The sequence below is a fragment of the Coturnix japonica genome, chromosome 3 (genome assembly GCF_054131305.1).
Source record: "Coturnix japonica strain WE chromosome 3, WE-NBRP24, whole genome shotgun sequence".
Lineage (NCBI taxonomy): Eukaryota > Metazoa > Chordata > Aves > Galliformes > Phasianidae > Coturnix > Coturnix japonica.
The window spans coordinates 37,234,622-37,252,271 of NC_140665.1; the positions used below are offsets into that span (position 1 = coordinate 37,234,622).

The window sequence follows — 17,650 nt, forward strand, 5'->3', positions numbered from 1 at the left end:
TCAGTGGGGCTGCTTGAAAGGTACCATAAATATTTAGGAGAATCGGAGTTATGATGGCTCAGTTCTGCCTTTAGTTCCAGGAGTCACAAGGTATATATACCAGGAGCTGGTATTGCTTTAACCAGGCAGTGCGTCTGGGCAGTTGGGTGTACTCAGCCTTCTGCTTGCTGCTACTATGTCAGCTCTGCTTCAGCGCCAGGTCTACAACTGCTACCTCCTGCTCTACATGTGAAGCTTTATTTACTCAACATGAAATCATGGACACATTCTTCATTCAGCTGCCTCCCCACGCTTCCTTGCTGCTCAATTAAGTCGAAGGTTCTTGGATAAACACGGATTTGTGGCGCCCTCCCCCATGTCGGCGTCACAGCGCGCAGCACGGCACCGCCCACTGCGTGCGGCCGCTGGAAGTGACGCCCCTTCTTTTCCATGATGGCGGCGCTCCGAGGAGCCGCTGTTCCTCCAGGCGGGTGCGTTACCTCGCGCTCTGCCCCGTCCCGTTCCCGTTCCCTCCCCTTCTCCCGCCGCGCGGCCGCCTTGCCCCGCGGAGCGGCCGTTGCGGGGCGACCGCTGACGCCGCTCTCCTGTGCAGGGCCCTGTGCGGGGACTACGTGGTGGGGCAGGTGGTCGGCAGCCTGTTTTCGGGCGGGGCGGCGGCGGTTCGGCCCTTGGCGGGGCTGTTTCGCTCCGCCGCCCCGCCGCCCGTGGTGGTGGCCGTGCCCAGGGTAAGTGCTGCGCAACGGGATCGTGGAACCGGGTTGGAAATGTCGGTCAGAGAGTTTACAGTGGGTTTCCGATAGCCCCGAATTGCCACCTCCCACAGCGTGTGGGTTGGCGGCTGGTCCGGCCATAAGGGGTCTGTGTGTGCCCCTCTGTGCATCGAAGGAGTTATAGGTGTTCTAAACAATCTGTAAAACTACTGTAGGGCGTTGGTGGAACTTTCTCAAGTCATTTGCTTTGGCTTTTCTTATAAAGGAAAATAAGAAACGGAAGCGTACAGAAGCAGAGGGGTTGTCAGAGGGACAGAGCTCGTCTGTCACAGAAGAACCTCCTAAGAAAGTGAAGAAAACCAGGAAGAAGGAGCTTTCAAAAGCAGAGGAGAAGGTGGCAGCGAGGTGTGTAGATGGTACCTTCTTAAAGAGGGATTGAAGAAATCGTTCTCCTTGTGCTTTAAAGTACTGCTTTTAAGCAGCTTGTGGAAGTGTCAAATAGTTTGCGCCAGAAGGTATTGAGTACTTCACGTTCCTGCTATAGAGGCAGGTCCTCTGCCTGTGGAACCAAAGCCCCCATCAGAGTGCTGCCAGGGCTGCAGGCTGAGTTATCGCATAGTGAATTCCATGGCCTGGGACAGCAAATAGTTTGCTGTATTACTTAAAGGTCAGATATGTTTATTTTATGCACAATAGGAAAAATAATAACCTTTGGAAATTTACATTGTGCGTAACAGTTTAAAATAAAACGTTAGAATAGCAACCTCTTAGAGCTTGTAGTTCTTTGACATCAAACGTCCTGTTCTTTCCCATCAGTTACAATTTTCTTGTCTTTTTCTGATAAGGGAGGGTGCTTTAGAACAGGCAGATGAAGAGGAAGAGCAAAAGCTGTCTGAGAGCAAAGCGAAGCAGAAAAAACGGGCTGCTCGTGCTGTCACCAAGAGTGATGGTAATGCAGGGACAGGCAGAACTGTGAAACAAGGGAAGAAGAAGAATGAGGCTGAAGAAACGGTGAAGAACAAAAGAACGGTGTTTGTTGGAAATCTGCCTGTCAGCTTCACTGCTCAGGTATGTGAGTGGAGTCTGTCAGCTAAAGGAACCAACAAGGTTACGACAGCCCTTGTTTGAAGGGAATGTTTCCACATGGGATCTCACACATGCTTATGAGTAAAATCTCTTATCGTGAAAGTGGGAAATAATGCTCATTATTAGGAACCTTCAGACTTAGTCTTTTTTGTTGTGGTGGAGTTGGGCTTTTTACAGGCCGCCAACCTCCACATTCAATACTAGACCTGGCTGCCTGGGGCCTCATCCAACCTGGCCTCACACACCTCCAGGGATGGGGCATCCACATCCTCTCTGGGCAGCCTGTGCCAGCACCTCACCACTCTCTCTGTGAAGAACTTTCCCTTTCGACTACAATCTATGTAATAAACGAGAGCTATAAGTACGAAGTTGGAACTTGCTGCTCATTTTGAATACAAATAATACTTCAGATTTTATGTGACGTGTTTTAAATTTATACCATCCTCAGTAGTTAGGGGTATGAATTCAGTTTTGGCAGTCCATACAATAAGAAGTCGGTATGGAAAACACAGGCATAGTTGCAAGTTGCCGGCATGTTTTTAGTAGCCTGTTAACATACCTTGCATGAGTGAAGTGAAAATAATATAAGAACCATCTTAGCAGTACATGCTCAACAATAATTCTTATTGTCGGGATGCAGAAATACACTGACCACCTGTTCTGTTTTCTGTTCAGATGCTGAAGTCTCTTTTTAAAGAATATGGAGCAATAGAATCCATTCGGTTCCGTTCCGTGGTACGTTATTTCCCCTGATGTTATGTGGTACCTGCCTTTCTGACCTTACGGGATACCATTCCTAAGGCTTGTATCTTTGTTTGAATTCAGAAGCAGGTTTAGGTGGGTGTATTTTACCTTGGAAGAAGTACTGGTGATACTACTGCAGAGGCACCTTTCCTTTCATCACCTATTCCTCCTGTAATAGCAGTTTGTACCATCAAAGCTGTAGTTTTTCTCTGGGAAGGCCTTTATTATTGCTGATTTAACTAAGGTTAAGTTTATTTAGGTTAATTTAATTAAGGTTATTTAGCTGTTTTTAAATTACAGCAGCAAAGGCTTATTCATTGTAAGTCTGTGTACTGTATAGAACAGGTGAAGATCGTTGTCTTGGGACTTAAGAAACATAACAGACCAGGCCAAAGCAAGCTGTATAGTTCTGAGATATTTGTAGATCATCATGAAGATCCATTTGCTCAGTGTACTGGCTACGTAACTCTGAGTGGGGTGGTGTTTGTTTGACTTTCCCTTCGAGGACAGAGAGTTGTGATATGTTGTAATTGTGCCTACTTAATGAAAGCTTTCTTTGTCTTGGAGGTTCCAGCCGAAGATACTGTATCCAGAAGGTTAGCAGCCATCAAGTAGGTTCTGCTTCTGAGTTTCATGCTTTATTTTTCAAAGGCAGAATGTTTATTTCGTGTGTTTGTTGCTCACTGTTCTGCTGTTTCCTTTTTTTGTCTTTTGCTTCTTTGATTTTCACAATGCCCCTTAGTGTATAAGCAATAAGGAATGATAAGCCTAGTGTAGCAGTAAGTAATAATGTTAGATTGCATTCCTTATACTTTAGGATGGAGGTAGACAGAAATTGTCTTTGATTCCTTTGAGTGTATTTATGAGCTGAGGTGCTTAATTGGGGCGCGTACACAGGCTGTGTAAGATGTGCAGTGGGACTCTGTCAGAATATGCTTTATAAGAGTTGAAGTTGCTGCTGTGTGCAAAACTGGGGAGATGTCAGCGTGTTTAACAAGAAGTGCTTGTGCGCAGTATATCACAATGGTTTAAAAAGGGTCTTTTTCCTCTTCCAGGCGTAAGATTCATCCTAACGCAAAGTACATTAATGCTTACGTTGTGTTTAAAGAAGAAAATGCTGCTGTTAAGGCTCTACAAAAGTAAGTCTCAGCTTTGTTCCTTGTGCCTGTTGAGAAGGCAGATATGCAGTGTTTAAAGATAAATGTAATCTGCCTCCTGTTTTTTTGCTTGTACGAAAATAAAGATGGTGTTTCAAACTCATAAGTTTTTTTACTCAAAGTAAATGTGCCTCTTGCAAAAAGGTGACAGCGTGACATTGTCAATGAAGTCATGCTTCACCATTTCATTTTAAGAACCTTTCTTTTTCTTTTCACTGCAATAGAAACGGAGCAGAAGTCGCTAGTGGATTTCACATCAGAGTTGACAGCGCATCAAAAGACAGTTCGGTAGGTAGCGCGTGATGCAAAAACTCAGCGCTCTGCGTTTTGCTGTAACAAGACTTAGTGGCCTTAAATCTCTTCCTTGTTTTTTTTAGTATGACAACAAGCGATCTGTATTCCTGGGAAATCTCGCGTATGGTGAGTAAAATGGAGCATCGTGCCTTGTTGGCTGATGCTTATGGAATATGCTGACGTGAGGATTTTCTTACTTATTGTTTAGGGTTCCTTGTTTAGGTAGATAACTATTGTTTGTTGGGACCTTTTAAAATAGCGCTTCTGTTTTTTGACAGAGACACCCAAAGGGGAAGCTTTCAGTGGGTGAAATTGCACGTGAATCGTTTTGTTCTGTTGTATTTCTAGCACTGCGAGCACTTTTATTTCCTATTGTTACTTCATGTTTCTTAAATAAATACGACTGAGCTGCATATGTCATAGCTTAATAAACTGCCAAATGCACGCTTGGATTTGTGAACCACTTCCAAGTGATACTTAGGGACAGCTTCTAATTTTGATGCTCATCTGTGAGCCACAGGATGAGTGACTGTCTGGGCAGCTGTTTGCTGGGAGTTGTTAGCTGAGTGGAGTTGCTTGCTGTGTAGTTCGGGTCAGTGCTTATTGAATATTCATCTGCTGCTGAGTAAATGAAGGGATCACCGTCTTTGATCAATGAGTGTCCAAGGTAACAGTCCTTACATGAAGTCTTCAAGGATCAGCATTTGTAAGCCGCTTGCAAATCATACACAGTGATGGCTTAGAATCTCCACACCATCTGCACTGTTAACTTAAACAATTTCATGTATTTAAATGTATGCTTGTGTGCATGAGTTGGTAAAGGTAAAATGTTTGGATGTAGGCTGTGCTTCTAAAGCTGTCTCTCTGAAGGGACGTGTCTTGCTGTGTTTGCCTGCAGACATCAGTGACAGCGCCGTGCGAGAGCACTTTGCCGACTGCGGAGCTGTAGTGGCGGTGCGAATTGTGCGCGACAGGCAGAGCGGCATGGGCAAAGGCTTCGGGTACGTGCTGTTTGAGGTACGTACCAGTGTCATTTCTCATCATCTGAGTTGGGAATTACTCTTTTCTTTTTCAGTACCTATGCGATGTTAAACGGCCGCATGCATAAGCCCTGTAGGTGTGTGTGTGCTTCTGAATAGAGGTGACATTATGCAAGTAAAGGCGGTCGGGCGCTCTCTGTTGTAAATCCTGCCCATTGGAACCAAAGAAAGGCAGCTCTATGTTTGGAGGTCATTGGCTGGATGTGCTGCTTTCTAAATGTTGGTGTGTTCCCGCAGAACACGGACGCTGTACACCTGGCTCTGAAGCTCAACAACTCGGAGCTGCTGGGCCGAAAGCTGCGTGTGAAACGCTGCGGTGAGAAGGACAAAGCGGCACAGAAGAGCAGCACCAGTGGGTCCGGCGGCCGTAAGGACAAAGCTCAACACACAGCGAAAAGCAAGAGAGGCTCCAATGATTCATTTGTGGGCGAAAAAGCCAATCCAGCCAAAAAGAGCGCTAAGGCCAAGAGACTGAAAAGTATTGCTAAAAAGAAAGGGGGGAAAAAGAAATAGCCTTTTGAACAGCACCCCCGTCTGTGTTACAAAAAGAGAAGTTAGTTCTTTTTAATAAAGCCTATGTACAGAATGGCGTTGGGTTGTGAGCTGTGTGTGTCCCTGATGTACTAAGATCGCTTTTCCCGTGCATTGCGGTAGCTCAGAACGGCTCACGGGTGGCAGGCGCTGCTGTGGCGGCAGGCACTGCGGTAGCCGCCCTCCGTCGCGTTCCGATGACGCAGCGGAAGCGAGGCGGGGTCCTTTCTGGCCGCCCGCTCTCCCCAAGGTGCCTGCGGAGCTCGGTGCCGGCCTTGCGGAGCGCGGGGGCGGCGGCTCCTTCCCCGCGGCGCCGGGCACCATGATGGTGGGCAAGACCAGCGCCATCGCCGCGGGGCTCTGCGGGGCCCTGTTCATCGGCTACTGCATCTACTTCGACCGCAAGAGGAGGAGCGACCCCAATTTCAAGAACCGGCTGCGGGAGCGTGAGTGTCCGGGCCGCCCCTCCCCCGCACGGCGAGGCTCCCGCGTGGCGGCTCCGCAGCGCCCCCGGCCATTACGGCCCTTATGGCCGGGGCCTGGGGTTCGTTCCGCTGCCCCTCGCGGTGCTGCGCTCATCCCGCAGGCTCAGGCGAGGCCTGGCGCTGCTGCGCTTCACGTGGCGGCGATGGGATAAAGCTGCGGTCTCATAGCGAAGCTGCCGCTGCGCTGAGGCCTGAGCTCACGGCGGCCTTGGGGCGTGTTACCGGCCGCATTCCAACCCCTCCTGGTAGCTGCACTGCTGGCTGCCGGGAGTAAGAACGAATGCCAGAGCGAAACGGGGATTCATCCAAAATGCGGAGCTCCTGTCCTGTGGCTCCGTGTTATTTCACGTCTTCGACATTGAAATACATGGTTGAGCGGTTGAGGAAGCTTTACGTTTAGTTCTGTAAGGTACCTGAGGTGTGGGAGCAATAATGGTGAGGCTGGTCTCTTTTCAGTAGTGCGTGGGGACAGGACTAGGGGTAATGGGATGAAACTACAGCATAGGAAGCTCCGCACGAATGTGCGGAAGAACTTCTTTACAGTGAGGGTGACGGAGCACTGGAACAGGCTGCCCAGGGAGGTGGTGGAGTCTCCTTCTCTGGAGATATTCAAGACCTGCCTGGACGCCTACCTGTGTGACGTGGTGTAGGGAGCCTGCTTTGGCAGGGGGGTTGGACTCGATGATCTCTAGAGGTCCCTTCCAACCCCTACGATTCTGTGATTCTGTGTTTGAATAACAAGAAGCAGGCTGAGAGCTGCATACTGGGTTGACCTTACCCTGATGGTAGGTGTGTTTGTCCAGTCTCTGAGCTGAAGGTCAGAAATCATTCTCAAAGTAAATTTTCCTAGCAAGTAACCAGAAAGTGATCGGTACCTTCACTGACAAAAGAGCCGTTGCTCGTGATCCCAGCAGGGAGCAGTTGTTTGTCCTCCAGGTACTTCTTGTCCCCGCAGTGCAAGGTTGGCAGATTCCAGCATAGCAGGCTGCTATTTGTCTTGTGTGGAAAAACTGGGTTTTGGCAGAATAATGGGCTGCATTGATGCTGAGCCATTGGAGCTCCTGAGGAAGGCCATGAAGGTAAGCAGAGGGCAGGAGCACCTCTCTTCTGAAGAAAGGTGGGGGGAGCTGAGCTTGTTCAGTCCGTCATGGTTTGTTATGAAGTGGCTGTTATTGGAAGACAGAACTGGAAAGTAGAGATCCTCAGACACAATTGACCGGGCAGCTTTCAGTTGTAAGGCTTTAGAGAATGCTCAGGGCTTTTGGTTGTTTTCAGTACTATAACTTTCCCTTTAGTGTGGGTGTTTCCCAGGTGCAGTCGGTGACCTGGTGATCGTGACAATATTTTTACTGCTGGGTGCCAAAGCTTCATCTGTGGAATATTTGACAAAACCAGGATGGAGTGTAGTAGCCAGTTGCAGTTCCTTGGCTGAAGATGTGCTGTTTAGAGCAGGTCGTGTCAAGTGGTGTTCTTAGGATGAGGTTATTTTCTCAGCCTCTCTAACACAGCATCAGCAGAGCTTGTTGGGGACAGGGCTCCCATGTATCGGAGGATTGGTTGCCTGCTGCATTTGGTCAAATACCAGCTGACAAACGAAGAACTGATAACGCTTGTGCCATCCTGGTTGTATTTGACATCCCTTTGTTTAAGCAGCATCAGGACCAAAGTCTGCATTGCGAAGGCACGTAGTAAGTCAAAGCAAAGTGGCTAGATTCAGATTTCAGGAGATGACCAGCTTAGTGAGTCTGCAAGAACTGGACTTTGGTTTTCCAGGTGTCTTAAACTTGTTTATTTAGTAGGTGCAGCATTCTTGCGTTAGCTTTTTGTTCCTAGTTTTGGTACTTAGTCTTGGGGCCAAAGGACAGTAAAGCTTTAAACACTGGGAGCCGGTCAGTTCCTGCACAGCGGATGAGATTAGAAGAGGTGAATGGTCTCTGCTTTTGTGGGACTGGCTCCTGTGCTGCTGTTCTTGTATGAATAACCACTAACACAAAATATTGTTGTACCTGTCTGATTGCATTAAAAACAAGCTATGTGTCGTTCTAATTACACTAGCTGTGCTGGAATGCTGCACTTTTCTGTTGCAGCCCATCTTTATGTCTTCAGGTTGAGTGATTAAGCCTGTAAATGTTTGTTCCATCTGGCACCACTTGCTCTCCTCACTTAATTTCAGGAATGCATACTCTGCTAATGCTTTTGCTGGGGACAGTGAGATCCTGCTCCTATGTAACTAGTTCCCAAACTTCTGCTAAAGTAAAGCAACTGCCAGTTCTGCTGGTGGCGCACTGGTGTATTTCAGAATGAATGTGGCTCAACACTGGGCAGCTTGGCCTTGTAGGCAGTTCTTCTGCGGCTTGTGATTGCTGGAAATTCATGTAGAAAAATCCTGTATTAGCTTAATTCCCTTTACTTCTCAGTGCTTATGTAGTGCACGAGGTATATGCGAGTATGGGCTCGGCACAGCTGGTGTTGAGGGTAAACGGCAGGAGAGGAGTCACCATTCTGAATCAATGTGCCAGCCCTCATTAGACCTCTGAGTGGTGCTCTATGGCAGAGAGCAGGTTGCATCCTTGTGCTTAGTCCTCAGTATTTGGAATACATTAACGTTGTCTTGTTTTGAAATTAACTTTGACTCCTTCACTTTTTACGACTATCATCCAAAGTCTTCTTAAACTGCAAATTAAAACCCACATGTTCTTGTTCTTATAGGAAGGAAGAAACAGAAGCTTGCCAAAGAGAGAGCAGGGCTTTCCAAGGTAATGCCGTGTTCAGTAATGCAGTGCTGCTTTGAATAATGTTTTGTCTGTACCAGGTTTGCTTCTGAGGTTTGTGTAGAGGGCAGCTTGTCTGTTTTGATCCCCACATTACAAACCCTTCCACAGGTATGCAGTCTTTAGATATTTTATTGAACCTACCATGAATAACCATATGAAAATATGTCATCCCTTTTTCGAGTCAGATGGAAGAGCTATTTCAGACTCCATCCCTCTATGGCTGCATAATGCGATGACTGGAGACTTGAGTCTGATTTTCAGTACTGCTCTGTGTATGCTTAACTTAGTGGTGATGCTTATCATTCTTTTTTGAGTTTCCTTGCAAAAATACGGCTGCATTTGTTTGGTTTTGGCTGAGAACATTTTCTGCTGAATTATTAACTGAGGCTTATGGGCCAGCTTCAGTTTTACTGTGTGTGTTACAGCTGCCTGATCTGAAAGATGCTGAAGCTGTTCAGAAGTTTTTTCTTGAGGAGATCCAGCTTGGGGAGGAGCTACTAGCTCAAGGTAATAGCTTAATTCCTTTTGAAGGGTAAGTTGAAAGAATAACTTTTCTTTTTAACCTTTTACAAGATTTCTGTCATTTGGGAGTCAAGAGATCCTTTCTTAGGTTTGATTGCTCTTTTCTATCCTTCTGTGTTCAAAGATTCAAGCAGGGAGGAGAAAAGAAATGCGGTTTGATTCTAAATAGTTTAAGCCACTGTTGGTGGATGTTTTATGTAAACACTTCATGCTGTGGAAGAGGTTTGTTTTCAAAATGTTATGATTTGTCATGCAGGTGAATATGAGAAAGGTGTGGATCACTTGACCAATGCCATTGCTGTGTGTGGGCAGCCGCAGCAGCTACTACAAGTTCTACAGCAGACTCTTCCACCACCAGTGTTTCAAATGCTTCTAACTAAGCTCCCTACAATAAGCCAGGTATGTGAAACACTCCGTGTTGTTGAGGTTGGAAGGTAATTGGGCTGCTTCTGTCATGTGCTACATTAGCCTTGGGTGTTGGTTTTTATGATCTGGTTTTCTTAAATGTTCAGTTAGACAAAAAGGTCTTTCACTTGGAACACGAAATGTGGGAACGTATGGAAAATACTGAATGGCTTCAGAGCAAACAGGTTAAAATGGGAATAGAAAAATTCTCTATGCATAGAGTATGCTAAGCAATTCAAAGTAGAGACAACTTTGGGCGACTTATCGCATAAGCGGATCCACTGTTTCCCAGATGGAAGTTGGATCTGAAAAAATAGGTGACTTCCTTGTACTGGGTCTTGAATCTCAGCTTTTTAATGACATGTTACCATCTGTAAGTGCTATACAAGTTCATCAGAATTAATATATCAACATGGAATGTTAACACCAAAACTCTTGACAGTTTTGGAAGGTTTTCCCGGTGATCAAATTGCTGGTAGCTATGTATATAAAATGCACTTCTGTGTTGACTGATTACTGTGCAGGTAACATTGATAATCTGCCAGCAAGAGAACCTGTCCTAGAATAAATCATTCTAGGAAGTGCAAGGGAGCTCCCTTAGGATGTTGCCTCACATGCAGCAGATACTGTGTTTATCAGTCAGCTGTCATTACAACTCAGGTGTGGTTACACTGCAGTTTAAGATTCTAGTTGCTACTAAAAGCACTGAAAAGCACCAGCTAAGTGAGATATAAAGGAAGCAGTGGAATAAAAATATTTCATGAAAGAAACAAAAAAAAATAGAGGTCATAGAGTGATTCATAGAACGGCCTGGGTTGAAAAGGTCCGCAGTGATCTTCTAGTTTCAACCCAACCCCCATTGCTATGGGCAGGATCACCAACCACCAGACCTGGCTGCCCAGAGCTGCATCACTTGAGTCATCACTTGAGGCTGATAAGATGTTGTTTATCTGACTTCAGCCTCGGTAGGTATTGCAAGTGTGTGATTTCTACAGAGACCTTATGCCGAATAGATTACAGTTTTATCATTAATCAGGTATCTCAGTAATCACACGGCTTAATTTTCAGTGTAAAATTACATTGCTTGATAATCAGTTGCCTACTGTCAATTTTATGTAATGGTGAATGAGTTTTTCTCCTTCTTGCAGAGAATTGTAAGTGCACAGTGCTTGGCTGAAGATGATGTTGAATGAGTTCACACCACAACAGGGGGAAAAAGTGTTTTCTTACCCCAGAAGATGAGCATCAGTAGGGGGTTAAAGGGGCAAACATAGTAGTTATGGACTGTGTACCACATCGGGTTCTACCGGAGTTAAAATTAACTTTGTGTAGGTGGGTTTCACAGGATTTTATTTATTATCCCAGTGAAAAGTGTATTTTGATAAAAATTCATTTTATAAATACACTGTGTTGAGTTATCAAAGTATCACTAACTTCATTATTATTAAAAGATGCAGTTGTGATGTTGTACATATAAAGACGTAAAACTAAAAGCTATTGAAAACCCAATGCTCATTTTTTGAAGAAAAAAAAAAAGAAAAAATTAAAGAAAAGAAGTTATGGCAATAAAGATTTATCCACACTCGTGTGTCCCTATAGCACTACTTTGAATTTCAGAACGTTTGGGTGTCAGAGCAGAGCAAATGGTCTAAAAAATAACAGCGTTTAATGAAACCAAAAGCGTTATGGCTGGTCTTCCAGTGCTTTTAGTTAATTCAAAACCTCAAGTCATTCCCTGAGAAAATAAGCATGTGATCGTTTAAACTGTAACTGGCCATGTCAAAAAGAAATGCAAATCGAAACGGTAATAGGTGACTTAGCTGCTGGGAGAACGAGAGATGTATTTGTCAGGAACAGTAACGCCTGTAGTAAAGCATGTCAAAACCAAATCTGCCACCAGGGAACTTCTGTTAAGTAGATGCGTGAAGTAAAGCTGTTTAGAATAGAACCTTGGGTGTATGTTAAGAGCACAAAGAGTTTTTATTTTTATTTGGAAAGCGTTTTACCTTCTTGTAAGATAATTAACATTTCAGGCTCTGATTCTCAAGATGAGAGAAATTATTTAGCAGTCCTCGGTGTTTGGCTTGAATTTTTTTTGTGCTTAATCAAGTTACAAAGGTAAGATGGTGTCATCCCCAGGCTAAACTGGCTGGAACTGCTGGAATTGGGAAGACGTAGAATGTCAGTATGTGGAGAAAACAAGGAAAAAATACAGACTGAAATGTGTTTTCAGGATTCTTCCACTACTCGTTTTCCCTCGATAGGATATTCTGAATTTCAGAGCAGAGCAGACTGGTTGCCGCCATTTTGTGGTTTTGTGCTGAGGCCACTATGGAGGCAGGAAAAAAAAAAAAAAGCAATTAAAAATGTGGTTTAATATTTCTGGCATTATGATTTGTTTTAGTTTCATGAAGAGAACAATTCTTTGGTCTAGTGGTGCTGTTACTAGAAATGTACTGGTTGGCATAGTCTGAGTAGAAGAGAGAGACTCTGATGGAGCTCTGTCTAGCATTCCCATTTATCTTTCTCACTCCATCCTGCTGTAAGTTTCTGTAAAGGCAAATTCTTCCAAAACAGGTCTCAGTTTTAGAAATTGCCTCTCAGAGTCTTTGTTATGTGGCAGGTTTGTGGTCACCCACTTGTCACGTACCAAAACTTGGGAGTACGAATGGTTCTTGCTGAGTCCATCAGCTTGGACAATTCTTTTTGCTATGGAGGAGAAATTTCCCCACTAATTCCTTAAAATACAGCTTCATGAAGTTTGAGCTGCTGCTGAGACTTTTTGGAATGGAAAGAATATTGAAGTTAATGGCTGGTAGGAACAAAATTTCTTGAACAGATGACTGTAATTTGGTCTTGTTGTTGTTTAGGTGCCATAAGATAGAAGTAAAACTTAGTCTTTGTCTTCAGGTGACAATGACTGTTTTCCTCTTTTAATTTGTCTTAGAGATACAAAGTTATGCTGCACATGAGATATTTCATACATATACTGTGAAGCAATAGAAGGTTCTGTGCTTCTGGGATGCAGCTGGAATTTTTGGAAGACTTTTCCCTTTGCATTTTAATTTTAAAAGTTTGGAAAAATTCATAGATGATGCTGACAGAATCTTTACCTTCTGTCCTTAGTGGTGGTGGCAATTTCACTGTGAGATCTTTTAGGTTCACCTTTTAGCTTCTTCAAGTAGATTAAGCTTCCTTAAAACCCAAATAACATAAGACACTCTCCCTTTAGACTGAACAGTTTTTGTGCTCTTTGCTATAATGTTGGTATAACTTTGAATTCACAGTTTAGCTTACAGCAGTGCTTTTCCGAACTAAGTATTTTAGCAAATCTGCCCGTCAGTTCCTTTGATGGAAGACTCTGCAATAGTCCAATTGTGTCTACAGAAGTTCATTGCTTTAATAGTTCTTCTAGGTACCTGTACTACTTTAAACCTTTTTAGTTTTCTTGATCCTGTAAAACTGGATATGATTGAAATTTTTAGACAAGGAAGCCTTAAGAAGGACCAATGTATTCTCAAATGTTATAATCCGAAAGTACCTGGCTAGTATGTTGATGCAAGCTCTGATACCTGATTTGAGTGCCTTGGCTAATAGGGTGGGAAGGTGTCATTTTTGAATCTTTGAATAAGATTGAATTATGTTTTATTTTATTTTTTGTTTTCCTAAAAACTGAAGGTAAAACTTGATGAAAGCTGGTTAAAAAGAAAGACAGTGTCTAGGTTGGGAACTGGATGTTGTTCCAAAAATGGCAGGCTCCTGCTGTTGTAGCAGCATGCACAGCACACAGATGTCAGAGGCTCTAATTTACAACTTGTTTCAGTCATGAGCAAAGTGCAGATCATTGAACATACAGTGGAAGTGATGTATCTTATTGCATCAATAGCAGTAATGCTGTTGCCTTAGCTGTACACAGTACTGTTCCTTTTTACCTTTGCAATTCAAAAAAAGGTGGAGGTGAACTATTCAATTGTGGATTTGATGCTGGTGAGCTCCCAGCTGCTGGTAAATAATGTCTGTAAATGTGCTTCGCTGCAGGTAAGGCTGCTGTTTTTCTCGGAACCATTCTCTGCTCTGTAGTGCTCCAGGAATGAGGCACTTGGTTTCAATGTATGTGACCACTCTTGAGAATTTCTCGTAATGGAGGTCTGATAATTTTACACTAGGAAGTCTCCTTTCACCTGTTACAAGCTTCTCTGACAGCTTTTATAGCAAAAAAGACAACAACTTCTAACAACCTACAACCAACAGCTACTTTAATGATTGTGCAGAGCTACCTTTCTTTGATGTTTCACCATTAAGTTCTTTAGGTAGCAAGATCAGGCACACACTGAATCATCTGGCACTGATTGCCTTACCCTGAGGTATGACAGAATATTACTGCTGCCCTTCTAAAAAGGTGAAATCCCAGCCCTAGTCCTGCTGTGTAGGAGGTTAGGAAACCATCAGCAATGTGAAGCTCAAGCTATTTATGCACCCAGAAGACTCTTCCTAAAATTTCATGTGTACATCTGTTGGTGGTGTGTTGAAAGTCCCTTAGGCTCAACACTGGCCCTACATGACCGTCATGTTAAAGTTAACGTGAGTTAAACGTCAAGGAGGGAGTCTTTGAAGTGGTCACTAAGTGCTTTTTGTGTGTTTCAAAGGTGTATTGAATGGTACACCCGAGCTTCTGAGTTTTTTCAACAATGCAGGTATGAAAGGGGTTGGTGTGAAGAATATGATTTCTTCAAGGTTTCTATTGTACCCAAGTCTTGGTCTGGCTTTCAGTTTGTATGCTTACACTGACCAGTGCAGATTTATGTTCTTGTCTGGGGAAGGACTGAAAAAAATAACCTCTCTGCATAGCAGTCATATTTGACCACAAGTCTGTCTTGCAAAGAGCTGAAACGTGCTTAATACATAAGGATGAGTAGCTTTTAGACACTGCAGAGGCTGAGCTTCTGGTGTACTTGCTCTCTGCAGTTGTACCAAAACGGAGCTTCCCAAAGATGTGGGCATTCAGTGCTGTTCTGTCACGTCCTGTGTATGAATGTATGAATGAAGCCACAGAAAACAGCCGGCCCTTCTGTGATATTTCCATACCAGACTGCTCTGCTTACTAGAGCCTAAGTCATGTGCAGGTTCTTTCCAAATACAAGACTTTCTGTTTGTGCTTAAAAGGAAAGTCAGGGTTCTCACCTCCCTGAAATAGGGGCTCACAGGTGCTACCCTAACATCGTATACTGTCTGTCATTAGACGAGGTGACTACCCTCTGTTTCCTGATCACTGCTGTAACCTAACAAGCATGAATTCCTAAAGGCTTGTATGCTCTAAGCTTTTGTATTTAGAGGTGTAGTTCCAGTCCCTGGTTTGTGAAGGTCAGGCCTTGATTTAGTGGCTTGATAGATATGTGTCTTGGAGCTCTTGCTCAGTTACCATCATTTCCTTTGTGCTCTGAGGATGTTCTTGTCTCCTTGTCTTTGGGATGAGAATGTCACTGGGACTCACCCATTCTGCTATGGTCACCGAATGGGGTGCTGATGCTCCTAAAGATGTTGCTGCAATATAGCTCATGTGGCTTTCAAATATCAAATTTCTACACTGCGTGAAGACAGGAAACAGCAGCTGCCAGGTAGTTCTGCCTCTTCGCAACTTGGGCCCTTAGGACTGTGAAAAACCGATTTGGTCATACTATCATTTATTTGAGCAGGTCTTAGTCTAAACAGCAGAGGGCAGTTTTGCACATCTGTTCTGTGTAAGCTCATCCTGCAAAATCCCAGTTTTCAGAATCTTCACGTCTGGAAGGGTGTTGCAATGCAGCATTTTGTCCAAACAGATTTGATACAGTGTATAGTACAGGGCCAGTGGGGGCAGCAGTGTGGCATCTGTTTCTACTGACACCCAATTTTGGCACTTTAAATCCCCAGACGTTTGTTGTGGTGAAATAATTACAGTCCTTTCCCTTCCTCTGCATCCCTCAGCCCAAACCAGGTATATAGGGAAGCCACCTGCATTGTGCAGCTTAAACCACACCAGAAAATGCAACTGCATGTCATTCCCTGACATGTCATAGAAGGATTCCCCCCTGCTCAGATGTGATGTCTCTGGATAAGCTTTGTGAAATGAGAGCTGTCAGCTGCAGTAGGGGTGAGAGAGAAAAATACGGCTTTACCCTGGAGGTGGGGTTAACCACCTCCCACTTCCCTCCCACCTTTCCCCCCAAAAAACCAAACTGTTGGCATTAGGGTGCAGTTCTGGTGCAATCCTGTAGCTGACACGGAGGAGCTGGTTGGCTCTTCAGTGCCTAGGAGGCAGCTATTAGTAGCAGAATGGCACTCTGGCTTAAGACCAAATCATAAACCACTCCTGCACGTCTGAAGTGCTGTTTCTGTGCTTCATGGTTGTGTTTGCAGAGGGAGGTATGTGTTGGTACTGTACGTGTAAATGGAAGTATTCAGCCTCTGTATTATCCATCGGTGGGCATTTTTTTAGACGTTTCTTTGGTTATTACGAAATATTTCAGAGTCTGCTTAAAACATAGCAAGTACCTGGAGAAAGTGAGCTGTTTAATAAAAGAAACCATCTCTGCAAACCAGGCTTTTCTGTCCTTAGGTCAATCTGGATGTGTTACACCCTCTAAGGTAGCCTGAAAGACACAGAAATTTGCTGTAACAAACAAATCTTTGCCCGCTTTGGCATGTATGTAAAAGAGCATTTCCTGGAGCTCTGGAACAACCTGATTAGCATCTCTTGTTGTATTTAAAATGTTTAATTAGAAGTAATGTACTTTCCGCTGTGATGATTAAAATGACAATGATTATTGCATGAATTTGTTAATTATAATGCAATGACTAATTAAATGGAGAAATGGAGAAAAGGGATTCCTGAGCAAGCATGTTCTTTGAGAAAGTGTCCGCTGGTGTTTTTAATTGATAGTACATGCTTAATCAGTTCATACCAGTATCTCATTATTGATGGGAACTGTGTTTGGTTTTGTTGGACATTTACCTTCACTGCACGCTGACCTGGTGTTGTGTGATTGCTTGGTCCTGTAAGTGAAGTATATCAACTCTTAGAATGAAGGAGATGGAAGCTTTTGTGTATATAATGAAGAGAAACCCCAACTATTCCTGGGTTGTGGCCTCTGTGTTTATTGAGTTCTTCCAGCTTGCTATAATGGCGCTCGGCTGAATTTGCATAAACATGAAGAGTTGCTGTTTGTTTTCCGTTTGCTTTTCTCTCTCCATCTAGAGTTCTGAGCTTTAACAGGCCCCTTGGCTTATGTTAGAAGTTGTATGACAAAGCTATGGTCTCTTTTTTACTTCTCTGTTGGGATGTCATCTACTGGCCATTAGCCCTGGCAGAATTCTTAGCATGAAAATGTTATTACTTCTGTGTCAGCAGAGATGTGTGTGACACTGTGAAGAATCTGTCAAGAGGGAGTCTGTGCCTCTGCAAGCTCACAGTCTGTGCTCCTGATCCTGTAACTTACTCTGCACGGTCCCTTCCTTATGGAAACCTAAGCTACCGAGATCATGACATGGGGACAGTGAAACAGGAGGGGTGAAGGTAAGGTCTAGGAAAGTCTGTTTGGTTTGCTGTTTATTGAGTGGATGTTTTGTTGAGCTGATTTATGTATATAGCTGCAAAATGTGCTTCTTTTCTACACTGTGTTATTTTCAGACTGGTTGAGTAAACAGTATTAGTTGCTATCAGGAAAAACCAGACCTCAGCCAACTGCTGACCTGGTTGTAAATCATGGAACCTACCATAGAAAAACCAAACCCAAACATTAAACATCTCTTTATGGTTGGAAATATTTGAGGCATAATGGCCTCCATCCCCCATACTGAAATCAAATACCATGAACTGTCAGCACTGGGTTAATTATTCTGCTGGCAGTGCCAGTAGTCCTGCAT

At 44.0% G+C, this 17,650-nt stretch overlaps 2 protein-coding genes and 1 non-coding gene across 14 annotated transcripts in view; all 3 read left to right on the forward strand.

The window, feature by feature from the left end:
• Positions 1-421: 421 nt before the first annotated feature.
• RBM34 (RNA binding motif protein 34) lies at positions 422-5,617 on the forward strand. The gene is made up of 11 exons (XM_015857829.3): positions 422-470; positions 593-725; positions 976-1,115; positions 1,556-1,778; positions 2,472-2,531; positions 3,108-3,151; positions 3,596-3,679; positions 3,922-3,985; positions 4,075-4,117; positions 4,890-5,008; positions 5,269-5,617. The coding sequence occupies exons 1-11, from the start codon at positions 430-432 to the stop codon at positions 5,542-5,544; spliced, it is 1,227 nt and encodes a 408-aa protein (XP_015713315.2). The 5' UTR covers positions 422-429; the 3' UTR covers positions 5,545-5,617.
• Positions 5,618-5,786: 169 nt separating this feature from the next.
• TOMM20 (translocase of outer mitochondrial membrane 20) overlaps positions 5,787-17,650 on the forward strand; it is a 61,255-nt gene continuing 49,391 nt past the window's right edge. For 7 of the 12 annotated variants that reach the window (XR_014944748.1, XR_014944749.1, XM_085543402.1 and 4 more), the window contains exons 1-4: positions 5,787-6,008; positions 8,757-8,803; positions 9,247-9,328; positions 9,600-9,742. Coding sequence is in view for 6 of the 12 variants with exons in the window: in XM_085543402.1 (XP_085399528.1) it covers positions 5,885-6,008; positions 8,757-8,803; positions 9,247-9,328; positions 9,600-9,742 (396 nt within the window). In the remaining 6 variants the exon portion in view is untranslated. Of the gene's footprint in view, positions 6,009-8,756; positions 8,804-9,246; positions 9,329-9,599; positions 9,743-10,896; positions 11,331-17,135; positions 17,301-17,650 lie in introns of those variants that run through there. The other 5 variants (XR_014944752.1, XR_014944750.1, XR_014944751.1 and 2 more) reach the window with 2 other exon arrangements.
• Positions 6,273-6,408, forward strand: LOC116653288 (small nucleolar RNA SNORA14). The gene has a single exon (XR_004306857.1). It is a non-coding gene; the product is annotated as a small nucleolar RNA SNORA14 (small nucleolar RNA).

What these genes read in the sequence shown, in the direction of transcription:
- RBM34 (XM_015857829.3), top strand. Translation starts at nt 430, where the DNA reads ATGATGGCGGCGCTCCGAGGAGCCGCTGTTCCTCCAGGCGG. An exon ending in CCATTCGGTTCCGTTCCGTG is followed by an intron (nt 2,532 to 3,107) that starts GTACGTTATTTC and finishes TTTGTCTTGGAG; the next exon opens with GTTCCAGCCGAAGATACTGT. An exon ending in TCGGGTACGTGCTGTTTGAG is followed by an intron (nt 5,009 to 5,268) that starts GTACGTACCAGT and finishes GTGTTCCCGCAG; the next exon opens with AACACGGACGCTGTACACCT.